Genomic DNA, 11,165 nt, shown 5'->3' with positions numbered 1-11,165 from the left:
GAGAGAGATCCAATAATCGGTTTTTCTTTTTGTCAAAAAAAATGAACTGCTCAAGAAAATCAAATTAGATGCTGTATTATATGTAAATATTTACAACCAAATACATTTCTGAATTCTTTCACAGGAATTGATTTCAATACATAGGCCAACTAGAAATCAAATATATTCCGGAAATGGATCCAAATTTTTTTAATATGTGTTTTTGGTCTCTAGGCTTACTCAATCACAGATTCACAGGCGATGCATTCCATAGATAAACTGACAGGATGTTCAATCAAAAGATGATATAATAATCCAAAAGTATGTATAAAATGATGAGCTTTATGAAGAAAAAAATAGGGAAAAATAAAATGTTGAAAGCATGCAAGTTTCTGTTTACCCCACTTACCCAAAAATAAAAATAAAAATTAAAAAAAGAAAAAAGCAAGTACCATATGGCCAGGGTTTTTTTTTTTGGGATTGATATATACACTGACCCCCAAAAGTATAAACTAAAAAGATTGCAACATATAGGATCTTTAGAGGTAATCTTGGATTGAAAATGTGGTATTTCTCAAGGCAACTCAGGCTATCTCATGAGTCATGAAGCCATGTATCAAATCCTCAGCTACAACTTTCTATACCATAAATGACAGGCTTTTACCATTCTCAACTAAATTTACATTTTAGGCTACATATTAGATACAACAGGGGAGGAGAGGTCTAAATTAAGAACTAACCTAATTAGAGAGCATCTCTTCCCAAAAGTAGTGCTTTCTCTAAAACAATTCAAACTCCAGGTGCTCTCCTGCAGCTTTACATTCCAAATACTTATTTGATGTTTCCTGGGAAGCCGGGGTTGCAAATCCAAAATCACAAAGGTCAGGTAGCTCTGGTGGAATGGTGCAACGTATCAATGCCCAATTCAGGCCTTCAAAGAAGGGGTGCTGCTTAATCTCAGCCGCCCCTTTCATGGATCCTAACCGATTCTCTGGCTCCTTTACCAACAACCCTCTGATGAGATCTCTTGCCTGGAAACTGACGAGTGGGCTGTCAGGGAATTTGAGACTCTGCAACACTACATTAGCTAAAGTTTCGTCATTATTATTATTACCACTTTTAAATGGTGTTCTACCATATAGAAGCTCATAAAGAAAGACACCAAACGTCCACCAATCAACTGCAGCTCCGTGACCCTCTCCTTTAATTATCTCAGGAGCCAGATATTCATGGGTACCAACAAAGGAATTGGATCGTGCATCAGTGGGCTCAGCCACAAGCTGTGGCAACGATCTGACCTTGACTGCAGGGTCAACTTTTAACTTCCTTGTTTTTGCAGCAGCAGGTAAAAACCTAGGGCTGAAGCAGGGGACTTGACAGGATGGTTCAATGCAGAAAGGTTCAGCACATCTAGAATCTGTACATGGGCCGGATATCCTTACAGGATCTGCAGTAGATGAAGATGAAGATGATTTCAAGAGAGTTGGACTCACAGTACATCTGAGTGAGAGGTCAAAGTCTGTGAGCATAATGTGACCATCTTCCCTAACAAGAATGTTCTCTGGTTTTAAATCCCGGTACACAACTCCAAGCATGTGCAAGTACTCCAAAGCAAGGAGGACTTCAGCAACATAAAACCTGCACACACACAAAAACTTTAAATTAGTTTTAACGTACTAGTGGCCTAATTTTGCTAAGATCAGATAAGTTCCAGCACCAATCTCAATGTTCATAAAAAAGAGTACAGAAAGACTTGAGAATGTAGGCTCAGAGGACATAAAACACACGTTCAGGTGCCCAATTTGATTTACATCCAAATGCTGGAGCTCTTCAAAGCTCCCATTCACAACACAAACTGATGTTAAGGATGAGGAACAGAAGTTTGGATCTAACACAAACTAAAGAGTTACTTAGTAGTTAATGACCCTTAGGTCATCTGCACCGCTTCCTGCTGTTTCCAACATACCCCACTTAATTTGTTCAAAAATACAAAAGAGTTAATAAGATTTAGAGCTTTTTAAAGTCAAGGCATCGTTGAGACAATTTGTGAATATCTTTGGTAATGATGGCAATTCAGCGAACAGCTGACATTGATAAGATAAAGATGCTTACTGCAGTTTGTGGTGACAGTAGTGGCAAAATTGGTACGATCAGTTTTTTTTTACATGATTAAGATGGAAAAGGCAAAATGGAGTGGTTTCATAGATGGACCAGAAGGTACCAAGTCAATACACAAGCAGGTGCTGTTGGTAGCTGAGAGCAGCAGCAGTGGTGTTGCTTGCTGAAGATGGAAGCAGAAACAAGTCAGCAAGATGCAACAAGGGCGACAGGCTGCCAGATGAAGGTGGAGGTATGAAATATTTGCCTTGTTAATTTTTATCTAAATTAGCTTAGCTTAGTTTCAATTCAAACTAAATTATTTCATAATGGATTACGATGTAGTACACAAATGTATCCATGCTGGGTTGACTTTATAACTGTATATATAGAGAAGTGCACAAGGAGCAGCAAGTACAAGTCATTCAGTAGGTGTCAGTCAGCCCAACTAGTAAAGTTTTTGTTGTCAAACAAATATAAGATCAAACCCAACTGAGAAAGAAGGTTATCTCCTGTTGTGTAGCCCACAGGTCTAATGGCACTCCACTGGAAAACAAGCAAACAAACAAAAACAAAAACAAGAAGCCATTCAAAGAGTATCTCTTTGTAAATACTTGATCATATTGAATCAACAAATATGCATGAAACAACCACATGATAATTGAAAATGAATTATTATATAGATCAATTAGAGTGAACTAGATGACTAGCACGACTGTTTGCTTATTAACTTCAGATAACCTCAAAATTAAATATACGAAGACTTTCTAATGTTAGAAAATCCACACTGGTGCAATTTATGTACCAAACTAGTTCACATCTCATATATAGCTAAAGTGATGTAAAATAGCACTAAAACCTTCACACGAACAAAGAACAAGAAATATAAAAGCCTACGTACTAAATTCAACTTCCAAAAGGCATGATCCAACACAAACATGGTAAAAAAAATCCAAGAAATTCACACATCAATTAGAGTCTTATGCATACTTAATTCAAATATGTTAGGTTTAATATTGTTTCTAGGTTTTATCTCTGGTTTTGTATTTTGTGCTTGATTGTGCATAATGTTAGGTAAAAAGGGGCAAAAATTGATATAAATGGGCCATCATTTAAGTATTTTACCTAGCTGCTGCTTCAGGAAAACTCCTGCCAAACTGCTTCTGCCGTAGGACATGAAGATCTCCACCTGGACAATACTCCATAACTAAGCATGATAAATTATCTGCTGTGAATTGGGTATATAGTGTTGGGAGAAATGGATGATCCAGCATTCTCAATATTTCTCTTTCAGTTTGAGCCCTTGGCATCTTATTCCTTCTAGCCAAAAATTCATTGTCCATGACCTTTATAGCAAATAGGCAATTTGTACCAATCAGCTCAGCAAGATATACAGTTCCAATGTCACCACAACCAAGCTTCTTTAAAAGATTGAAGTGACTCAAACCCAGGACTCCCTGCTGCATTCGTGCATGACGGATGGCTTCCCACCTCACATCCTTTGACATGTGAGGCCTGTTACCACAACTAGACCCACTCACATTGCTCTCATCACTGATACTTGTGCTACTACTATACTCACCTTGACTACTTTTTGAACTTTGGGAAAATTCCCCCTTCTCTTTTGATTTTGTGTTCTTTTTTGCTTTGATAACGACAGCTCTGCTTTTACTAATGCTGTTTGAGGCGATGCCTGGCTTGCTTGCTCCAGAGTGGACATTATTTGGGCTTACTTCAATGGTTGGACCGGCTGAGTGGGACATTAGAGGATCTTGTTTGAACTCGTTACTTTCATTCTTCAAAGTACAGTGGCATCTCTCACAAACCAGTTGACCTTTACTAGAATCCAAGTCATTATTAACTTTGTCATATGCAGTAGAAGTGCAGGCAGCAGAGCTTGAATTCTGCTTTAGTTTCTTCTTGACAGAAGTCTTGTTCCTAACAACTGATTTGACAGAGCGGGGGGTATTCCTGGATAACTTGCTCGCCCTACCACCAACAACTGAACTAGAAGAAGGTACGGCTTGCATTCTGCCTTTCCGCCCAGGCTTAGGTGCCGCTGCTTTATTTGCTAACTTCATTGAGGCAGGAACTTTTTCAACCAGCTCTGATATGTTGCCAGCAGTACTAGAAGAAGATGGAGAAGGTGCAGATGCATGCTTCTCTTTCTGTGCAAGCTCTACCTTTGGTGTATGATCCCCAACTATCCTTGATGTAGAAACAATCTCATTTTGTATATTACCAGCATTATTTTGTGTTTTTGCAGCAGTAAATCTAGGAGAGGAATGGGAACTTTGACTTGGTGACTTCATGTTGGGCATTTGACAATGCTCAGGCATCTTCCCAAAAGAATTTGATTTGCTTTCTTCTGGCACCAGTGATATTTTGACCAGACTCCGTTTACCTTCAGCTAAGGATAGGCCAGATTCACTAGCTTCAACCACAACTGCATTGTACAATGTCTTTATCCTTCCAGCTTCTGAGACTCCTGGGGAACCAGTTGACTTTGATAACCGTTTCATAGCAGCCATTTCTGATGCCTTGGAAATGCATAGCTCCCTTAATGCCTGTTTCAGCGATACAGGTTCTGAATTCCCAAATCTCGGTGAATTAGACATACCGACTGTAATTGGCCTTTTCAAGGCACTTTTGTTTAAAGGGCTTGTTCCATCTTGTGAAAGACGCAAGTCCTTGGACAAAGGTTTAAGACTAATTGCCTCAAAAAGTTGATTAATATCACCTTCTATGGAATCCTTACGTCCAAGTCTGAGCATAGGAAATTTCCGATCTTTGTCATTATATGACCTAGAATGTTGACCACCTAGATTCAGCTCCTCACTTGCTTCAACAATTTCACAAGTACCAGAAAACGAACCCATTACAGGGTTACTCTACTAAAGCCACTTGAATGTAATGCCAAAAACAGTAAGATGGAATTCAGTCCTGCAACATTTATCCTTAAAGGTCTCTAAAGAAGCACTTCAGACACAGGAAATTCATGGAAAAAAGAACAGAACAGGTAATTTTTAGACTGTTTGTAGATCAGAGAAGTTCACAATTTGTATAGTTTTTACACTTCTTTCACTGGCTCCATATTATGACATCTAAACCCTGAAATGACAACCAAAGTTTGGATAACATCAGCTGACCAAAAGTCAATCAGATAAATTGAAATAAAAGGCAAAGGTACATTTTGTTCATATCTACGACAGAAATTGCAATCACTGGTGGCATAAACCACTAATCAACAACAAAATGCCTTTAATGAGATCTTTTTAAGTAGTTGGTTCTAGATTTGGAAGCACAACACTGCAGCACTACAATATCCAATCAATTATCTGATGACACATGAAAGTCACCTCACCTCATAAAAATTACAGTAACCTTAACATAATAAATTATTTTAGGCACTTTAATCTAAGGGGACGGCATCCAAAACTTTGTCTTTTACCAAAAATGTTAGACAAAAATTCAACTTTGGTGTTACAGATCAAGAATATACTAATTACAATGTTTAGTCTGTCCTGTTCACAATTTAAATGTCAATACGTCGTAGAGCTAGCTCCCAAAAAAATCACAAATCTAAATACAATTTGCCAAGTAAAAAACCCAGTTGTAGACCCATTTATACTAAGAACTGTTTTACATTTTTTATATACTCAGATATTCAATTATTTGTCCAAATAAATGGATCAGAAACAAAACCTAGTTGTAATTTTGAATGCGCCCAGCTAAAAAAACCCAGTTGTAGACCCATTTGTAGCAAAAACAGCTTTACATTTTCATGTACTTAGATATTGATTTACTTGTTCAAATTAATGGATCAGAAACAAAGTGAGGCATAACCCAGTTGTAATTTTCAATTTCTGGCAGTCAAGCTTAAACACATCACTGATTTAACAAACTAAAGCAAATCAAAATGAACCCAAAAAAAACAAATCATCAATACTACTTCAACCAAATCACGAAAACAAAAACAAAAAAAACAAAAAAACACTAAACTAAACGTAAATGGAAATAAAGAAAAACCCAGATGAGTAAAGTTTGAAGGAACCAAAATCTGAAACATAAACATATATTTATAATATATACGTGTCTAAAAAGTGAAATGAGGACCGTAGAGAGAGGGAAAAGTACCTGAAACAAGAGGTGGGGGGGTGTTCTTTTTTACACATTGAGTGAGATACTGTCATAAAAGCTGAGGAATGAGGAAGGAATCGAAGTTTAGGCTATGGAAAACCCTAGAGGTGGTGGTGGGTGTGGTACTGGTGGGGCTTGAAGAAGCGGTAGGAGAGAGAGAGAGAGCAGAGGAGAGAGAAAGCTAGTACGATTTGGCACAGTGTGTTTTTCTTTTCTTTCCCATACTGGCTCTGATTATTTTGAAGATTAAAGGGACCCACGTTTATGCTGTCGGGGGAGAATCGAGGAAGAGGGAAATACGAAAAAATTTATAGGACGGAAAAAACCAAACAGGAAAGCAAATAGGTACATGTATGTACATTGTACACATGTATCTATCCTTAGTTTTGAATCCATAATAAAAAATAAAAAATAAATTATGAAAATAGAAAGGCAAAGAATATACTATAATTAGTAAGATATTAAAAATATTTTTTTATTTAAATATTTATGCATCCGTTTATAAAATTATATGATAATTTTTTTTTCAATGGGTTATAAAGTGAATTGTATTTAGAAAATTTAAAATTTAAAATGTTATAACAAACCAAATAAAGTAAAAAATAAATAAAATTGAAACGAACATATAAAACATACACACAAGATATCATTAAAAAAAATAAAAACATACGCATAGGATAAACTTATTGTAGATCTAGTAATATCTATTTTTTCTTTAGATATCACTGGATTTGTGGATTACATAATTATTGTAAAATTTAATTGCTTTCCTTAAACTCTCCCTAGTCCCTCCCTTAAGAAATCATATAAAAATGTTTAGGTTAATGGTTGTTAAAATCGAGATCCTAAGTGAAATCAATGAGAGGATACTTGTCATTAAAAAAAAAAATTGATGGGAGGATATTCTAGATCTAATTGAGAATTGTAAAGTAATATTTTTCATAATAAAAAAAATTAAATAAAAGAAAAATCATTGTAACAAAGCAATGTAGTCAAGAATCATCACCATATATATAATAAATCTTCTTTAAAGGGAAGTTATGAATGATAACCCAAATAAATCAAAACAAATTTAAATAGATAAATCATAAAAGTACTTATCTTGGAAATATAAATAAGTTTTTAACTATAAAACATTATAGCAATACCATCAACATGAGTTTTTTTTTTTTTTTTTTTTGAAAATCCATACCCTGAGGCCAAGATTTATTCAATGCAAACAAATTACAACAAATTTCTAGTAACAAGAGGAGCTATATCATCAGGGGTAAATTCAATCTAAATTTGTAGCTCATTGCCTGACTTGAAACATGAGATTAAAATTTTAAAACATGGATTCAATTAAATTTAAATATAAGTTAATTAATCATTAAATTGTAGTGCTTCCTTATGTGTTTTTTATATACCATATGGATAGAGGGAAGAGAATAGAGTTTTTGGTTGTCTTAGTGAATAATTCAAAGTATGATGACCATTAGAATTATTATAAATTATAATATGCATTGTAGCATTTTAATATTAACTGGTTAATTTTAGTATTTTAAAGAATAATAAGTAAGTAAATCTAATATAAAGATACGAGATTTAATGTGGTAAATGAGGAGTAAGTATTATCAAATTTGGAATCCCACATTATTAATAAGAGAGACTCATTCTTTTTATATAAGTGTGGTGATTTATTAGGCTTAAATGTATTGGAGGAAAAATTGGGTCAAATACGCACGTCAGGGGAAGGTGAAGGGAGAAGGTCTGCTGCACTAGTCTTGGGCTTTGCCAACCAAGATGGCTTGCATCTCCTTAAAGAGAGCAAGAGTTATTTATTTATAAATGTGGTGATTTATTAGGCTTAAATGTATTAATGGAAAATAAAGGGAGGAGGGTTGTTGCACTGCTCTTGGGCTTTGCCAACTAGGAGGACTTGCAGTCCTTAAAGAGAGCGAGGGTTGTGCCTCAGTCCAATTGTATCAAGATCTTCATTTACATTTTTATTTTTATTTTTTATTTATCTTGTATGTTTTTGTATTTACTATTTACACTAAGATGTCAATTAGAGACAGGGACTTTTATTTTAGAGAGTATGGATCTATTGCAAAAGGTCTTACAAAATTATTAATATGTCAAATTTTATGAAGGGATCGTCCTTGGCTCCCTGCCAATCCATCCTACCACAGTCCTATTAATTAAATATCCTAATGTGATATAAATCGTACGATCTTAAACATTTCATATCCAAAATTTAGCAACCTGTTAAGGTTAGACCATTCCATTGCAAACAATCTTCTTTCTTTTTTCTATTATTATCTAACTTATTCAATGACATATATACAATTGAATGTTCCATTCTCAAATTTAAAATTTCCCTTTAGGTTCTCAAGTTATTGCGAGATTGTATAGATCATAATGGACATTTTCACATATCTTCATTTATTTTATCATGTTATCGACGTACAATTACATTTTTTTTTTAAATCAAAACAACTTATATAAATGTATAAAATTTGAAGTTACTAGTATATTTTATAGTTGGCAATTAATTATTTAATATATGATCTAAACAATAATTCATAGCAATGTTTTTTTTTTAGGTACGATAGGATTTTCATATGCTTCGCTTATTAATTATTATCAAATTAAAATATACACTTTTTTTTTTCAAAAATTAAGATATATACTAATTAGTTCTTCTTTTTTTATGTATGAGTGGAATTCCAACCATATCCATTATTTGGAAGAAAATATATTTTACTAATGTAGCTAAGTGAAACTCGCATATTCATGAATCTTGAAGTAAAAACAAATATCCAAAAATAAATTTTTCTCAAAAAAAAAAAAAAAAAAGACCCAAAAATAAATAAATCTGCATTACTCTCGAAACTCCACCCACTGCAATGATTATGAAATACGGAATACCCAAACTCTTTTACTATCAATTAAATGGCTTTCATCATTGTCAATACTCAATACATTCCAATTGCTCCGCCTAACCACATAATGATACACCAAACATCACATTATACCAACCGTATGATTCATTTCTGGCCACCTAAATCGTTAATCATGGCCAAGTCAAATTTCATCTTTCATTGATCACAAATCACTAAATTACGGATTTAACCATTAAAAGGGTTAGCTTATAATGCCTCAAAAAAAAAAAAAAAAAGGTTAATTTATAAGAGTAGATTTACAATGGACTTTAACAAAAAAATTAGTCAACAATGTATTTTATTTTTTCATAAGTACGTTTTAAAATTAATTGTATTAACTCTTAACATATTATGCTACAATTTTGTGAGTTCTAATTAATTCAATTAGTAAAACATCTTATTATTGTATAAAGAATCTTAGTTCGAATCTTATCTACACCAAAAAGAAAATCATTAACGTTTTGATTTAATGACAAGGGCTAATAATTATGAAGTAAAACCATCAATTGCAAATGATAAAGTTTTTTTCTAAATTATCCATATGAATTATTTTAAATAAGTCATATGATTCATAAAAAGCCATATAATTAAAAATACACAAGAAATTTTTTTTTTTTTTAAATGCAGCACAAAATTTATCCAAAAAAAAGTAGAATTACATGCTAATACAAATTTTTTTTTTTTTGGTATTAAAAAAAAAAGGTAATACAGCCTATTATTACCTAAGAAACGAGCTGTGAATGAGCTCTGCCTGGTTCCTACCACACACCTATAAATTAGCTCTATTATTCAAAGGACCCCACATCAGTAATAATCATACTTTTGATATTATCACAGAATTAACTGCCAAGAGGCAATAATTGCTGTTGCTTTTTTTTTTTTGTGGAAAATGGAAATAATTGTTGTTATTGAACACAATATCAATGTGAGCAGGCTATTGTGTACTGCGTAACTTTGGAAACACAAATTTTCTGACCATTTTTGGCTTGTTCTTAGTGACATGTCCCCAGTAAAGCAGTGCACCTTATAAAATATCTTTCCAGATTGAATATAAAATTTTGATAAATGATTGAAAAATCAAATTTAATATGGATCCAATGTAAACTCAGTATTAACTCATTCACCAAACATACTAAATGGAGGGGCAGCCAAAGCCATATACACAGTACAATTACAAGTCTACAATCTTATAAAAAAAAAATACAAGTCCACAATATCTTATAAGATTAAATATTTATTCAATCCCCACTGCAACTTTTTGTTTTACCTTTTTAAACCATCTTCAAGATCTAAACCACTCCTATTTTAATGGCTAATTTAGACGATTCTCCCATAATTATTATTTAATATAAGGTTAAGCAACCGTGAGCATCAGGTTACTTACTAAACAATAATTTATACGAATATAAATGCCAAAAAAATAAAAATAAATATTATTCTAACTACAATTTTTTGTGAAGCAGTTGTTAATCTTGATGAGCTTAGATTAAACTTTTAAATAGATTGCTCGAGAATCCTATGCAAATGCATATAAAATGTTGACTAAGCTCTACCCTCTTCCTTAACTACTAATGTTTATATTATCCCAAAAGAAAAATGATTTTTTTTTTTTTTTGGGTATCTTATATTTGGGGTTTAGAAATGTGTATAATAAAAGAACCCAAGCACTGACCGTCTTTCTAGCCTTTGATAATTGATTGACTTTTAATTAAGCAATATTTATATCATATATCTTGATTCTGGAGTTAACTAAATAACTTTGCGTATCTCTAGATAAACATGACATTCTTTTTTCTTTTTCTTTTTCTTTTTGCAGAATTAGATAAACATGACATTCACTTTTAATTATTATAAACATGACATTCACTTAATTAAGTATATAATTTTGCATTTTTCTAGATGAATATGTTTTTAATTGGTAGGTAGTAGGTACAACTTACAAGGGAGTGCTATGCATGTAGTCCTTCGTGGCAGGATTGATTTTTAGTTTTGTTCATGGGTTTACAACTTTACATACTAGCTTGC

General features: G+C 33.2%; 1 protein-coding gene across 2 annotated transcripts; it reads right to left on the bottom strand.

The window, feature by feature from the left end:
- Positions 1-517: 517 nt before the first annotated feature.
- LOC115952794 (serine/threonine-protein kinase D6PKL1-like) lies at positions 518-6,496 on the bottom strand. 2 transcript variants are annotated; one of them, XM_031070069.1, is made up of 4 exons: positions 6,214-6,496; positions 3,202-5,187; positions 2,201-2,260; positions 518-1,617 (listed from the first exon to the last, which is right to left on the bottom strand). In XM_031070069.1, exons 2-4 carry the CDS (start codon positions 4,953-4,955, stop codon positions 759-761), a joined length of 2,673 nt encoding a protein of 890 aa, XP_030925929.1. In that variant the 5' UTR covers positions 4,956-5,187; positions 6,214-6,496; the 3' UTR covers positions 518-758. The 2 variants fall into 2 exon arrangements, with proteins under 2 accessions (XP_030925929.1, XP_030925930.1); XM_031070070.1 differs by lacking the exon at positions 2,201-2,260 and having other exon boundaries at positions 6,214-6,495.
- Positions 6,497-11,165: the final 4,669 nt, after the last annotated feature.

Source organism: Quercus lobata, chromosome 7 (genome assembly GCF_001633185.2).
Source record: "Quercus lobata isolate SW786 chromosome 7, ValleyOak3.0 Primary Assembly, whole genome shotgun sequence".
Taxonomy (NCBI): domain Eukaryota; kingdom Viridiplantae; phylum Streptophyta; class Magnoliopsida; order Fagales; family Fagaceae; genus Quercus; species Quercus lobata.
This window is presented reverse-complemented; position numbering and strand designations above follow the sequence as displayed.